General features: G+C 52.8%; 5 protein-coding genes across 5 annotated transcripts, besides 11 other annotated features; all 5 read right to left on the reverse strand.

The window, feature by feature from the left end:
* Window positions 1-4,535: a sequence feature (areas not merged during assembly with more than two copies in the genome that could not be assigned to a particular haplotype).
* Window positions 1,788-1,892: a sequence feature (A-rich).
* Window positions 2,092-4,815, reverse strand: Tc00.1047053508593.10 (trans-sialidase, putative; the record flags this gene model as incomplete). The annotated part of the gene is made up of 1 exon (XM_810613.1): window positions 2,092-4,815. The coding sequence occupies one exon, from the start codon at window positions 4,813-4,815 to the stop codon at window positions 2,092-2,094; it is 2,724 nt and encodes a 907-aa protein (XP_815706.1).
* Window positions 4,536-5,428: a sequence feature (heterozygous, non-Esmeraldo-like haplotype).
* Window positions 5,429-9,420: a sequence feature (areas not merged during assembly with more than two copies in the genome that could not be assigned to a particular haplotype).
* Window positions 6,535-6,639: a sequence feature (A-rich).
* Window positions 6,839-9,562, reverse strand: Tc00.1047053508593.20 (trans-sialidase, putative; the record flags this gene model as incomplete). The annotated part of the gene is made up of 1 exon (XM_810614.1): window positions 6,839-9,562. One exon carries the CDS (start codon window positions 9,560-9,562, stop codon window positions 6,839-6,841), a length of 2,724 nt encoding a protein of 907 aa, XP_815707.1.
* Window positions 9,421-15,251: part of a sequence feature (heterozygous, non-Esmeraldo-like haplotype) that runs on past the window's edge.
* Tc00.1047053508593.30 (hypothetical protein, conserved) lies at window positions 9,896-11,305 on the reverse strand (the record flags this gene model as incomplete). Its single annotated transcript, XM_810615.1, has 1 exon — window positions 9,896-11,305. One exon carries the CDS (start codon window positions 11,303-11,305, stop codon window positions 9,896-9,898), a length of 1,410 nt encoding a protein of 469 aa, XP_815708.1.
* Window positions 11,553-12,917, reverse strand: Tc00.1047053508593.40 (hypothetical protein, conserved; the record flags this gene model as incomplete). Its single annotated transcript, XM_810616.1, has 1 exon — window positions 11,553-12,917. The coding sequence occupies one exon, from the start codon at window positions 12,915-12,917 to the stop codon at window positions 11,553-11,555; it is 1,365 nt and encodes a 454-aa protein (XP_815709.1).
* Window positions 13,026-13,060: a microsatellite.
* Window positions 13,072-13,102: a sequence feature (AT_rich).
* Window positions 13,190-13,273: a sequence feature (T-rich).
* Window positions 13,305-13,333: a microsatellite.
* Window positions 13,337-15,202, reverse strand: Tc00.1047053508593.44 (serine peptidase, putative; the record flags this gene model as incomplete). The annotated part of the gene is made up of 1 exon (XM_810627.1): window positions 13,337-15,202. The coding sequence occupies one exon, from the start codon at window positions 15,200-15,202 to the stop codon at window positions 13,337-13,339; it is 1,866 nt and encodes a 621-aa protein (XP_815720.1).
* Window positions 15,202-15,240: a microsatellite.

A 15,251-nucleotide genomic window follows, 5' to 3' on the forward strand; every position in this document is an offset into this window, starting at 1 on the left:
GGTGGATCCGGTCCGCAGCGACGGTTGTGTGTGCGGGGTGCCTTCACTGCAGCAACACGTGAGAGCATGTGAATATATGTGTGTGGGCGGTGTGTGTGCTGTTGTTGGAACTTTCAGTGCCTTCGAATTTCACAGTGGCGATTCGCGTTTGTTGCTTTCCTTCCTAGCGTGTCTGTGTGCAAGAAATGGAAAGAAAGCAACAGTGGCAGTACATCAGACACGTCAGTGGAGAGCAGAGCAGGGCACCCACGCAGAGAGCGGGACAAAAGACAATCCGGAAGGGACAGCACGGAGGACCATCGCCCACACCAGCCCTCTGACACACACAGACACCATCGCAGCGCTGTCAGTCCGCGGGTGAGAGGATTCGGCCCTCCACACAACAAACGCGCACACCGCCAGCAGTCACACACAATGGACGGGGAAGAGAAGGGACACACCGCCACCGCCTCCAGTTCAGTCCCACGGCCAACGGGATACAGCCACAGCCCCGCAGCCAACAAACACAACGCACACGGAGCAAGCAATCACCCAAAGAGCCACACGCAGAAGCGATTCCTCATCCACCCACGACGCGGCGCATCACTCCATGCGGTCACAACGCAGCGCCCCCACACCATCAGGAAGAGACACTCGCCCTGCGCGCTCCCTCCCTCTCCCTTCTCTTCATGCCCACGGGAAAAAGCGGTACCCACACGCTGCTGCCGCACGCACCGCAAAAGAACCATCCGAATCCACCGTGATTTGCACTATGTGTGCGTGTGCTTGTGCGTGCCTGCAGAAACACGAGGTAAAGAAGTAAAAAAAGAAACGGGGCATGTGAAGAAACGCAAAACAAAATGTACAGCAGAGCCGCAACGTAGAAATAACAAGACTGCTCAAACTCACGATTGCACCGCAGCCCAAGCAGTGGCGTGTCATACAAGATTTATTTAAAGCAATTACCAAAAAAAAAAGAAACTTCCCCTTTCACCATTATCCTCCCAGCCCCGCACAAAGTAATTAAATAAGAAGAAAAAACGCAAGAAAGAAGTCGTCCTCCATTACTGTTACTCCTAAAAAAAAAATATCACCTGTTTACCGTATGGCCCACCAGACTGTCTGTATATTTTGCCCGCAAAATAAAATTAAAAGATATTTAAATGTCTTTCAACCGTCCGACCCTCTGCGTGTCCGCACATCGTTTATATTTCATGGGTCATCTGCGTGTTGCCGCTCCCCTCAGCCCTCTCATCGGCGCGTGAGTGCGGCCCGCAGAGCACAGTCACTCGTGTGTGGAGGCTGAGAGAAGCACGCAGACACGACAGGAGTCGCGTCTCTCCATCGGGGGAGTGAGCGCAGCAAAAAAGAAAAAACACATCAGGGGGAGAAATACCCATGAGGCCGACCCCGAAGAGGCTGCCAGCGCGTGAAATGCACACGCAAAGCAAAAAAAAATCCTAAAAACACGGCGGCAGGGTGTGGCTGTGTGCGTGGCGCTGCGGGTGTCTGCCCGCCCTGGCCGCTAAAAAGCAAAACAAAACAAGAGGGAAAGAAATGTGTGCTCCGCCCCACAGGCCCTCGTCGCACGCCCACACGTCACGGCCCCCTCAGCGCGCCGTTCGTCGCGGCCCCTCCTCATGCGTGCAGCAGGCGAGGCGCACAGGGCCGTCGTCGTGAGCGTGTCGGTGGGTGTGCGAGTGGAGCAGTTGGGCGGGAAACACACGGCACCCCTCGCAGGAAGAGTGCAGAAGAAACAATTAAAGAGGGAAGAGTAGAAAAGAAAAACGTCCATAATGGTTGCCCCCAAAAGCAAAAAGAGAAGGGAAGAGTGGAGCAAAAAAGAAAAAACAGAAATAAAAATTTTAAAGCAAACAAAAATAATTAAAAACAAACATAAAAAACATAAGAAATTATACTTCGAACAGAAAAGAAAATTTTTAAGCCGAAAAAAAAAACGTCCATGGTGGTTGCCATAAATCAAAAGGCAAAAGAAGGAAGGTACCAAATGAAAAAAGAAAATTGTTATTTGCAAGGTGAAATTTGTTCCTAGCGGTGCGTGTGTCGGTGCAGGGAAGGGCGCAAGTGTTCCACACGGCAGCCGCACACTCCTCACGCAGCCGCAAACCCCCACAGCCCCAGCAGAAGAAGCAGCGGCAGCAATCCGCTCTCACGCATAGTGCCAGCAACGCTGTTATCCCACTGCGACGAATTTAAAAGGCTGCTGCTGAGTGTCGCCGCCTCTGCTTCATTGACCTGTGGATGGAGCCCATCTTGTCCCTTGCCTTCAGCGTTATGTGTTGCTGCATTTGCTGCGTCGGGGGTGCCCACAGAGAATTGGGCTGGTTGATCTGCCTGCATCATATCTCCACCTTCCGTCCCCACCGTTTGTGCATCATCAGATGAGGAAGCACCAACATCAGTACTGGCGGCGTCTGAAGATGTAACAGATGCCGGCTGGTCCGCAGTTCCCTCCCTTGCTGGTTCGGGCTCTTCTGGCCTCGACTCCGCTGGTTCGGGCTCTTCTGGCCTCGACTCCGCTGGTTCGGGCTCTTCTGGCCTCGACGCTGCTGGTTCGGATAGAGCGCCACCACTCGGAACACTGCTCGCGCTCAAACTTTTTTGGTCCGTCGGCTGTGGTCCGGCAGTAGCAGGCGATGGCACAGTTGGCTGTGTATTTTTGGCAGCCGGAGTGGTCAATGGTTCAACGGACGAAGAAGTAGCTGCCGCCGCCGGCACCGGCTTCCTTTCCGGAGGTGGAATGGTGACTTTACTCGCGTTGAGGGCGCCAATCTCAGTTTCATTCAACGGGCGGTTGTACAGAAAGACGTTCGCCACCGTCGCATGGATCTTTCCGCTGCTCAGCTGCTCATCGTACGCGCCAAAGTAAAAGTGTGAGACCGTGTCCAGCCCTTCATTGAACGAATTTTTCAGCCTCATATTCCAAAGGAGAGTCCCGTCAACGTACACGGAGCCCATACCGTCATGCATTTTGAGCACCACGTGATACGTCTTGTCCACCTCCCATGCGGTAAAATGCTTCGGGAACAAGTCATTCACCACTCTCCACTCCATATTCTTATCGTACGACAGTCCCAGGAGTGTTGTCGTCCCCATTTTCTTCAGGCCCATCAGGGGAGTGATGCCCTTCGGCACCTCGTGGATCGACACCGTTGCCGCAAGAGTAAACCCATAGTTTGCAAAGTGGAGTGGTCTGGTCGGCCACTGCTTGTCCACAGGCCATTCGGCCCCCGCGCCTTGCCCTTCGAACGTCAACCCACTGGGAACCTTTTTCGTCGCACCCCTCACAACGGCATTCACCCCAAGGTACTCGTCCTCCCACTTGTGCCCGCTGAACCTGTCTGCCAAATGGCCCACAAGCCCAGCCGTGGGGAAAGGAACAGAACAGCCCCATCTTGACAGCGCGGCGTCTGAGGCAATTGAGCTGCATTGTCTCGACAAGGCATTGTCCTTCGCGGCCCAAGTATCCAGCGCATGCCTTATCCTCTGCAGCTCAGACGTCAGATCCAGGAAGAAGGCTCCAGAGTCGCTTCCACCACTGGCCTCGTACAAACAATACAGCTTATCATCCGCGTACAACAGAGAGCTGGAGGTCGCGCCATACCCAGTGGCTAACAGGCCAACGTGGTAAATGCGGTTCGTGTCCGTTAGCCACAAACGAATCTCGCTCTTTCGGTTGTCCCTGAAATATTCCAGCTGGGTGAGGAGGATCACCTTCGTTCCATCAATCGTTGCGGTGATGAATCCACTCTGAATGTGGAGCCCAAGACCTGCCAATGAGTTGCTCCACACGCGCGAGAGCGTCCCCAGAGCCTCCGTCCACGTGTTCCCCTTGTCAGTCGACTCGTACACTCTTCTGTGGCCGTACTCACATGAGGTGATCATGATAATTTTCCCAGCCTCCCATTCAAGGATAATGGGGTTGGTGCAGCCCGCATGTGTCGCGCTGTTCGCAAAGGTCCAGTGCTGTTGACGGGGATTCAAGTACATGATTGTGGACGCAGTGCTCCCTCCCATTGTCAGAAACTGCACGGGAAACACGAGCGTGCCATCCGTCATTTTCGTGATGGGAGTACTGGCATCGTTGAGGAAGCCAATCAATCCGTCGGATTTATAGGGATAAGGAAGGCGAATGCTCATAGAGACGGAACTCATCGAAAAACCTCCGCTTCGTCCAGGCCCCGTCCCCAGAAAATGGATAACAGACTCCACACCACTTCCTCCCCACCAATTGGCATAATGAGGTCTGACTCCCTTCCGTAAGTCGTAGCCCTCCACAAATGCAAAAAGCGGTCCGAAGAGTCTGAAAGGCGTGGTAAACAACATCTGGTGAAGGCGTGCAGCAAAAGCGTCAACATCTCCAGGTCTCGAGTACGGACTCCAATTCACCCCATCATCATTGCTGATCCGTGCCATCAACTGCATGGACGCACTCCCGCTCCCCACAGTTCTATTGAACTGAGCTCCAACAATGGCCAGAAGCATCCCGTTCACATTCACAAGATGGGGATTGCGGAAAATGTGGCCAGGGACCGGTGGGTTTGCGACTGGATACTCCCTTTGCGACTGCTCCGAACTGTGTCCTCCATAGTAATCGCCCACTGTCGTTCCATAGCTTTGGGCCTGCACAGGACCCACGGCGGCGCACGTCAACGCGAAAAGGAGAAGCAGCACCGCGGAAGTAAACACACGCCGGGACATGTTGGGCCTCTGCCGCTCACTCTCTCCTCCTCCCCTCCTCCTTCCGCTGGATCCGGTCACGCAGCGACGGTTGTGTGTGCGGGGTGCCTTCACTGCAGCAACACGTGAGAGCATGTGAATATATGTGTGTGGGCGGTGTGTGTGCTGTTGTTGGAACTTTCAGTGCCTTCGAATTTCACAGTGGCGATTCGCGTTTGTTGCTTTCCTTCCTAGCGTGTCTGTGTGCAAGAAATGGAAAGAAAGCAACAGTGGCAGTACATCAGACACGTCAGTGGAGAGCAGAGCAGGGCACCCACGCAGAGAGCGGGACAAAAGACAATCCGGAAGGGACAGCACGGAGGACCATCGCCCACACCAGCCCTCTGACACACACAGACACCATCGCAGCGCTGTCAGTCCGCGGGTGAGAGGATTCGGCCCTCCACACAACAAACGCGCACACCGCCAGCAGTCACACACAATGGACGGGGAAGAGAAGGGACACACCGCCACCGCCTCCAGTTCAGTCCCACGGCCAACGGGATACAGCCACAGCCCCGCAGCCAACAAACACAACGCACACGGAGCAAGCAATCACCCAAAGAGCCACACGCAGAAGCGATTCCTCATCCACCCACGACGCGGCGCATCACTCCATGCGGTCACAACGCAGCGCCCCCACACCATCAGGAAGAGACACTCGCCCTGCGCGCTCCCTCCCTCTCCCTTCTCTTCATGCCCACGGGAAAAAGCGGTACCCACACGCTGCTGCCGCACGCACCGCAAAAGAACCATCCGAATCCACCGTGATTTGCACTATGTGTGCGTGTGCTTGTGCGTGCCTGCAGAAACACGAGGTAAAGAAGTAAAAAAAGAAACGGGGCATGTGAAGAAACGCAAAACAAAATGTACAGCAGAGCCGCAACGTAGAAATAACAAGACTGCTCAAACTCACGATTGCACCGCAGCCCAAGCAGTGGCGTGTCATACAAGATTTATTTAAAGCAATTACCAAAAAAAAAAGAAACTTCCCCTTTCACCATTATCCTCCCAGCCCCGCACAAAGTAATTAAATAAGAAGAAAAAACGCAAGAAAGAAGTCGTCCTCCATTACTGTTACTCCTAAAAAAAAAATATCACCTGTTTACCGTATGGCCCACCAGACTGTCTGTATATTTTGCCCGCAAAATAAAATTAAAAGATATTTAAATGTCTTTCAACCGTCCGACCCTCTGCGTGTCCGCACATCGTTTATATTTCATGGGTCATCTGCGTGTTGCCGCTCCCCTCAGCCCTCTCATCGGCGCGTGAGTGCGGCCCGCAGAGCACAGTCACTCGTGTGTGGAGGCTGAGAGAAGCACGCAGACACGACAGGAGTCGCGTCTCTCCATCGGGGGAGTGAGCGCAGCAAAAAAGAAAAAACACATCAGGGGGAGAAATACCCATGAGGCCGACCCCGAAGAGGCTGCCAGCGCGTGAAATGCACACGCAAAGCAAAAAAAAATCCTAAAAACACGGCGGCAGGGTGTGGCTGTGTGCGTGGCGCTGCGGGTGTCTGCCCGCCCTGGCCGCTAAAAAGCAAAACAAAACAAGAGGGAAAGAAATGTGTGCTCCGCCCCACAGGCCCTCGTCGCACGCCCACACGTCACGGCCCCCTCAGCGCGCCGTTCGTCGCGGCCCCTCCTCATGCGTGCAGCAGGCGAGGCGCACAGGGCCGTCGTCGTGAGCGTGTCGGTGGGTGTGCGAGTGGAGCAGTTGGGCGGGAAACACACGGCACCCCTCGCAGGAAGAGTGCAGAAGAAACAATTAAAGAGGGAAGAGTAGAAAAGAAAAACGTCCATAATGGTTGCCCCCAAAAGCAAAAAGAGAAGGGAAGAGTGGAGCAAAAAAGAAAAAACAGAAATAAAAATTTTAAAGCAAACAAAAATAATTAAAAACAAACATAAAAAACATAAGAAATTATACTTCGAACAGAAAAGAAAATTTTTAAGCCGAAAAAAAAAACGTCCATGGTGGTTGCCATAAATCAAAAGGCAAAAGAAGGAAGGTACCAAATGAAAAAAGAAAATTGTTATTTGCAAGGTGAAATTTGTTCCTAGCGGTGCGTGTGTCGGTGCAGGGAAGGGCGCAAGTGTTCCACACGGCAGCCGCACACTCCTCACGCAGCCGCAAACCCCCACAGCCCCAGCAGAAGAAGCAGCGGCAGCAATCCGCTCTCACGCATAGTGCCAGCAACGCTGTTATCCCACTGCGACGAATTTAAAAGGCTGCTGCTGAGTGTCGCCGCCTCTGCTTCATTGACCTGTGGATGGAGCCCATCTTGTCCCTTGCCTTCAGCGTTATGTGTTGCTGCATTTGCTGCGTCGGGGGTGCCCACAGAGAATTGGGCTGGTTGATCTGCCTGCATCATATCTCCACCTTCCGTCCCCACCGTTTGTGCATCATCAGATGAGGAAGCACCAACATCAGTACTGGCGGCGTCTGAAGATGTAACAGATGCCGGCTGGTCCGCAGTTCCCTCCCTTGCTGGTTCGGGCTCTTCTGGCCTCGACTCCGCTGGTTCGGGCTCTTCTGGCCTCGACTCCGCTGGTTCGGGCTCTTCTGGCCTCGACGCTGCTGGTTCGGATAGAGCGCCACCACTCGGAACACTGCTCGCGCTCAAACTTTTTTGGTCCGTCGGCTGTGGTCCGGCAGTAGCAGGCGATGGCACAGTTGGCTGTGTATTTTTGGCAGCCGGAGTGGTCAATGGTTCAACGGACGAAGAAGTAGCTGCCGCCGCCGGCACCGGCTTCCTTTCCGGAGGTGGAATGGTGACTTTACTCGCGTTGAGGGCGCCAATCTCAGTTTCATTCAACGGGCGGTTGTACAGAAAGACGTTCGCCACCGTCGCATGGATCTTTCCGCTGCTCAGCTGCTCATCGTACGCGCCAAAGTAAAAGTGTGAGACCGTGTCCAGCCCTTCATTGAACGAATTTTTCAGCCTCATATTCCAAAGGAGAGTCCCGTCAACGTACACGGAGCCCATACCGTCATGCATTTTGAGCACCACGTGATACGTCTTGTCCACCTCCCATGCGGTAAAATGCTTCGGGAACAAGTCATTCACCACTCTCCACTCCATATTCTTATCGTACGACAGTCCCAGGAGTGTTGTCGTCCCCATTTTCTTCAGGCCCATCAGGGGAGTGATGCCCTTCGGCACCTCGTGGATCGACACCGTTGCCGCAAGAGTAAACCCATAGTTTGCAAAGTGGAGTGGTCTGGTCGGCCACTGCTTGTCCACAGGCCATTCGGCCCCCGCGCCTTGCCCTTCGAACGTCAACCCACTGGGAACCTTTTTCGTCGCACCCCTCACAACGGCATTCACCCCAAGGTACTCGTCCTCCCACTTGTGCCCGCTGAACCTGTCTGCCAAATGGCCCACAAGCCCAGCCGTGGGGAAAGGAACAGAACAGCCCCATCTTGACAGCGCGGCGTCTGAGGCAATTGAGCTGCATTGTCTCGACAAGGCATTGTCCTTCGCGGCCCAAGTATCCAGCGCATGCCTTATCCTCTGCAGCTCAGACGTCAGATCCAGGAAGAAGGCTCCAGAGTCGCTTCCACCACTGGCCTCGTACAAACAATACAGCTTATCATCCGCGTACAACAGAGAGCTGGAGGTCGCGCCATACCCAGTGGCTAACAGGCCAACGTGGTAAATGCGGTTCGTGTCCGTTAGCCACAAACGAATCTCGCTCTTTCGGTTGTCCCTGAAATATTCCAGCTGGGTGAGGAGGATCACCTTCGTTCCATCAATCGTTGCGGTGATGAATCCACTCTGAATGTGGAGCCCAAGACCTGCCAATGAGTTGCTCCACACGCGCGAGAGCGTCCCCAGAGCCTCCGTCCACGTGTTCCCCTTGTCAGTCGACTCGTACACTCTTCTGTGGCCGTACTCACATGAGGTGATCATGATAATTTTCCCAGCCTCCCATTCAAGGATAATGGGGTTGGTGCAGCCCGCATGTGTCGCGCTGTTCGCAAAGGTCCAGTGCTGTTGACGGGGATTCAAGTACATGATTGTGGACGCAGTGCTCCCTCCCATTGTCAGAAACTGCACGGGAAACACGAGCGTGCCATCCGTCATTTTCGTGATGGGAGTACTGGCATCGTTGAGGAAGCCAATCAATCCGTCGGATTTATAGGGATAAGGAAGGCGAATGCTCATAGAGACGGAACTCATCGAAAAACCTCCGCTTCGTCCAGGCCCCGTCCCCAGAAAATGGATAACAGACTCCACACCACTTCCTCCCCACCAATTGGCATAATGAGGTCTGACTCCCTTCCGTAAGTCGTAGCCCTCCACAAATGCAAAAAGCGGTCCGAAGAGTCTGAAAGGCGTGGTAAACAACATCTGGTGAAGGCGTGCAGCAAAAGCGTCAACATCTCCAGGTCTCGAGTACGGACTCCAATTCACCCCATCATCATTGCTGATCCGTGCCATCAACTGCATGGACGCACTCCCGCTCCCCACAGTTCTATTGAACTGAGCTCCAACAATGGCCAGAAGCATCCCGTTCACATTCACAAGATGGGGATTGCGGAAAATGTGGCCAGGGACCGGTGGGTTTGCGACTGGATACTCCCTTTGCGACTGCTCCGAACTGTGTCCTCCATAGTAATCGCCCACTGTCGTTCCATAGCTTTGGGCCTGCACAGGACCCACGGCGGCGCACGTCAACGCGAAAAGGAGAAGCAGCACCGCGGAAGTAAACACACGCCGGGACATGTTGGGCCTCTGCCGCTCACTCTCTCCTCCTCCCCTCCTCCTTCCGCTGGATCCGGTCACGCAGCGACGGTTGTGTGTGCGGGGTGCCTTCACTGCAGCAACACGTGAGAGCATGTGAATATATGTGTGTGGGCGGTGTGTGTGCTGTTGTTGGAACTTTCAGTGCCTTCGAATTTCACAGTGGCGATTCGCGTTTGGTTGCTTGCTTTCCTAGCGTGTTTGCATGTAGGAGGGAAGAGAAAAAGGGAAAAAAGCCAAGTAAAGAGGTGAGACGGTGAGCACCGCCACCCATCCACACTGTAACTGGCATCAAAATAAACGCTGCCGCAGTTATCCTCTCCCCATCGCTAAATAATGGGAAGGCTAAAAATAAAAAAACGACATAACAACAAGAAAAGAGACCTTATATGTATGCGCATTGCCATGGCCTGTGTTCTTTTCACTGTCTCACTGTAACCCATCAATTGCGGTTCGTAATCGCTCTAACGCAATTGCAGAAGAAAGAGCCCCATTGAGACCACGCTGCACCTTCCTCGCAAGACGGTCAGGATGAACAACGTATGCAATTCGGCGCGCTTTTTTCACAATTTCACGCTGAAACGACGCCCCCTCTTCCGGAACAACGAGGACTATCCCGCGGTAACCCTCATTTGCGGCGTGCTGAACGGCTGCATGCACGGAATCAGAATCATCCAGGTATACATCAGTCCCTATCAGATGTGAGGCGTGAAAAGTCATCATGGGGTGATCGGGATTCATCCCATGACTGCACTGAAGCCACTCCTGAAAAAGCGAGCTCTCAGGCCGAATAAACGTGGCGTCCTCGTCACCGTTTGGGTCCTCATAAATCTTAAGATACGGATAGTACTGATAAAGCAACCAAATGGTGTACCCCTCAAGAGACTTTTGGCATTGCGCATCATCAACGCCCGAGTAAAATAACGTATTTATGAGGTGCTGCGTGCCAAGTGCCCCGCGGCGGTTAAATTTCCGCCGATGGAGCACAATCATTTGCTCACAATTAAAAACATTCGCGTTGCGCATGATCGCACCGATGTTTCGGTCGCCAAATTCATTGTACACCATGACAGACAGCTGCATTGGATAGGACATGCGCCTCGCTCTGAGGATTTCGGCAATTTCCGCATTTGAAAGTGACAAAAGATTTGTTTCATGAGGGAGGTTATCCCCTTTTGTCACCTTCAGACTTCCATTGCTCAGTGGCATATGACCTCGTGATGAACATGGAGAAACTCTGTCGTCATCCCTCATACATTGCTCAACATGTGCACTGGCTGCAGAATGCAAGGCGATAGCCATGGCAGAAATCATCGATAGGGAGCCAATCGATCCGTACTGGGGTATATAAAGGCAGTAGTCACACTGTGAAACAACATTCTCGGACAAACCATTCTCCATCCCAAGCACAATCTCCACACCACCGTCACAGTCCTCATTGTCTGTGCGCCTTTCCCCCGCCTCGCGAATGACTTTTCTCCATGGAAAGCTTTGTACTGGCTGTGCATCAGGATGAGAGGGGGTGAGAGCCACTTTTGGCTTGTATCGCGAAAGGCTTGCCCCGACTTCGGCATGCATGTAAAACAAACGGTTTCCCCCGTAAATGATGTCCATGGAGGGTGTGGTGTTGACAAGTGGACTCAATATTTTGGGGTGCCCGGTGCCAAAGAACATCGCGAGGCGCAGAAGGCACCACGCATTGTACGCAAATTTGATGTCCTCCACCGTTAAGCTGACAGATCCAAGCAGCGGCAAGAGGGACTTCCGCTGCGGCCAGTTAATGGAGTAGGCCCATGCATCAAAGTCACGCTTGAGTAGGCAAACAGCCGACCACTTCATTGGTTTCGCTTGACCCCCGCTTAAACTTTGCCTGCGTCTACAAACTCCCCAAAGGGCAAAAGGTAAAAGAAAAAAAAAAAAAAACAATATTCAATAAATAAACAGGCACGCTAAGTGGAGACAACTCAACAGCCAGCGTTCGCACGAAGAGCCCAAGGAAAAAAAATAATAACAATAATACCGGTGGAAATGTCTCATCTGCTCTGTGGATGATCGTGTGAGTGTGTATGTGTGTGTTTGTCTCTTTCTATTCACGGCGCCTCACACGAGTTCCTCGGAGGAGGTCTTGAATAAGCACCCGCGATGGGTCGTCGTACGGCACATCCTGCGGCACCAAAAGGCAATGGGAACGAGCGGGAGTCGCAAGACGCACGTCCACAGCAGAGTTACCCTCAATAGGATCAGAAACCGGCAACCGCAAAATGGGCGCTCGTTCCAATAAAATTCCCGTTGAAGCGGAAACTGGTGTCTTCGAGCGCAAGGAATCCACAAACTGAAAGTGGTTTCGTGATGCAGCAAAACGCCGCAGACGCGCCACCGCCTCCACGTAACCTGTTGGCACATATGCGGAAGGTCCAGTGGGTTCTTGCCTCTCCACATGGGGAGTGGGTGCTGCGGCCTCCAGACGATCCACAGATGCCGGTTCAGGGCCTAACTTTGCCGTGTATGACTTCGTCGGTTTGTTCCAGCTCTGAGCAGTAAATGACATATGTCGAGAAATCGGTTTCGTCAAGGGCACACCATCCTCTGGTTTCATACTTGCTTTGGTTAATACCACGGTCCCTCCTCCTTCTCCTCCGGTTGTTGTTCTTGTTTCTAAATTAGATGTCGGTGGTGGCGACGCTCTTTTGCGCCTCCTTTCCGCATCCTCTATAAGGCGGCGGAAAACCCCTCCCGTTGTTGTTTTGGGTGATAGGGAACGCCCACGTTTGGGTGAACGCTCTAGCGCGTTGTTCCGCCGCTGCGGCAATGAATTGGAGCGGGAACGTCTCAAACTTGAGAGTGTTGGCGATGCAAAGCGCACGTTTCGCGGTGTGGCGGCATGGCTCTTCCCCGCTGAAAGATCCCGCGGCCGCCTTGAAGAAATCGCAGCCTTTGGTGCTGGCCGGGATTCTTTCTCCTGACCTGAATGTTGCTTCAACTCTTGCGGTTGTGGGGGCTGTGTCTCGCGAGCCTCGGACGTGGAATCACAAGGCGCCCTGGCGAGCCCGTCAGTCTCATGTTGCTGCGGCGTCAAAGTGTCTTTTCCCCCATGCAAGTGCCTGCGCGGTGCCGGTTTGGGAATCACGACAGAATCGCCGCGCAGGTGTTCATAAAGGCATTGCGCGGCCCATGGCAAGTCATCGACAAAAGAGGTCGGTCGGCCTCGCACCATGTCGTACCAGCAGTCGTCCAGGCGCTCCATGTCCCACGCACAGCCAAGCCGCTGCAGCAGCGGCCCCAAGTCACAGTACCGCAACGCCCCAGCGAAGCCACCCTTCTCCCGTGCCTCAGAAATCAGCTCGACCACCTGCGCAGGAACAAGCCTCATGGATGCCGGCTCCGTCTGCAGGGACGCGGAACTCGAAGGTGAGGGGGGACTTCGGCCGCGGCAGCCCTCCGGAATCTGCATTTGGCGCCCCACCCACCACGCCGCTCCTCCCTTTTTCACCCCAGACGTGTCTCTCAGCTCCGCAAGGCGAGAAGTAGAAGTAAATACCGGGCAACACGCCGTAAACATGAAAAAAAAGGAAAAGAAAAGCAAACAAAAAAAAAACGTGGCGAAGTTTAAATTTAAAAAAAAAAAAGAAAAAAAAACCAACACATCCCGCACCCCCCACCACCCACGCAAAAGTGAAAAAAGAAAAGAAAAGAAACCACGTGTGGTCCAAATAAATTTTGCACTTCTTTTTGCTTCTTTTTGTTTTTTATTTAATGTCTTTCATTTTTTTTTTTTGTCTTTTATTTGTTTTGGTTCTTTTCTTCTCTCCGCCTCTTCCTCGGCCCCGTCGTTGCTGTTTTTTTTTTTGTGTTTTTGTTTTTGTTTTTTCATTAGGCGGCAGTAAATGCGGGATGGAGACATCGACCTGAGTACGTCTTGAACAGGCGGTGAATTTCAGCCACCACCAACCAGGCGTCCACAATTCGCCTTGCCTCCGTCCAGCTTGTGGACGCCCGTAATTCATATTCCTCCTGCACACAGACACGTGCCTTAAACAAATAATAATCCCACGGTACCTCCCCACCAAGGCACGTCTGTGCGTTTGGGCTTGTGATCCACGGCCGTAGCCACTCCTCCACGTCTACAATGGACTCCTTCTTCTTATGTCTCCTGCCTTCACCGCCATCCCCTGCTAGGGAAGTGTATTCATTGTAAAAGTGCAGTGCCTTACTACTTATGAACGTTGTGGCCGTCTCATCAAAGTTCAAAAGAAGGAAAAGTAAATTGTTCCACTCATTGTCATCGAGAAAAGCCACAAGGCGTTCACACTCGGTCTGTATGCGTGTCACGATACACTGCTGAAGAAAAACATGATTCCCAGACTCTTCCGCCTCGGTGAGAGTAGGGGCGGTGGAGACTGCGGCAACAACACTTTTCATCAGGCCGGAAGTAAACTCCAACTCCGCCACACTTAAGTAAGTTGCTCGATCTTCGTAAACAATACATGGTGGACCTCCCCCATCCACTCCCTGTGCCGCACCCGCAGCTACATGTACACCAAAAAACTTATGCAACACGGGTTTACCCTCCAAGCCCAAAAATACACCCAAAGGACTTCCCCGGCATGCTAGGTATCGGTTGATGATTTCCTCTTTGCCACAATGAGACCCTTCCCCGATTCCCTCCTCGCTGTGTTGCCTCTTCCAGCTCCCTGTGTAGCATTGCCACACCCGTGCACAACGCATCGCAAACAGTGCCACGCTGGCGACAAGAAGAATATACAACTTTTCTCTCTTATATGCAAATGAGCCGATGGATAAATGCTCATTCCAATGCCGGAGCAACGCATCCACAGTCGTAATTCGTTTTCCGTCTAAGCAAAAAAGATACTCATAAATGGGTGGGTTCACCGTTAAGTAAGTTCGACATTTGATCTGGAGGCACCGCTCCTGTCCAAACTCCCGAAGCTTCTTGTCGACAATACGCGCCACGCTTGCAATAGGGAGATCGTTGTGTTTGCATATTTTTTCCACGTACAACTCAACAAACCCGGGTGGGGAGGCTTCCTCAATGGCCCGCTTCAGCCGCTCGGCGTGCTCAAACGGCACCACATCGTCCAGTACGCCATGCTGGATGATGATAGGACAACGAACCTGTGGAATCACATCAATCGTGCGAAACCAGTCATAGCCTAGAAAGCTCACAATGGAGCCGACGTTCCTTGTAATTTCGTTGGCGCACCCCTTCAGTGAAGTAAAAGGAGACTGCAACACCAACAACGCGGGTGTTTCACATTCGTCCTGTAAACTAGCACACAGCTGTGCGGCAGGACCTGTTCCAATAGAGCGGCCCATGAGAACAATTCGATTGGGTGGTACATGAAGATGTCGAAGAGCGTAGCAGTACGCGGAGAGCATATCCTCGTTCATGGAATGCTCGGTCGTATCGCCGTGTGAGATGCCGTAGCCGGTGTACTCAAAAAGCAACACCGATGTAGAGGCACGTTTACTAAAGTAAGAAAGCTCTTCCACCATCATGGCCATGTCAACTGCATTCGTGTGAGCATAAATGACAATGTACTTTGCTGTCGGGTCGAGAAGTAACAACCCGTAGGTGAAACTGCCATTCTCTTTACGTGTTCGCCATTCAACCCTAGGGATGTGAAGCAGCTTGCCAAGATGGTCGCTCGTGCCGTAGCTCGGGCTAGGCTTCGGCAGAATGATGGACTTGACAATGGCACCAAAGAAGGACGTCATCCCTCTTTCTTTCTTTCTCCCTCTCTCTCTCTCTCTCTACCCACCCCCC

Source organism: Trypanosoma cruzi, genomic scaffold (assembly GCF_000209065.1).
Source record: "Trypanosoma cruzi strain CL Brener 1047053516941 genomic scaffold, whole genome shotgun sequence".
In the NCBI taxonomy this organism is placed as follows: Eukaryota; Euglenozoa; class Kinetoplastea; order Trypanosomatida; family Trypanosomatidae; genus Trypanosoma; species Trypanosoma cruzi.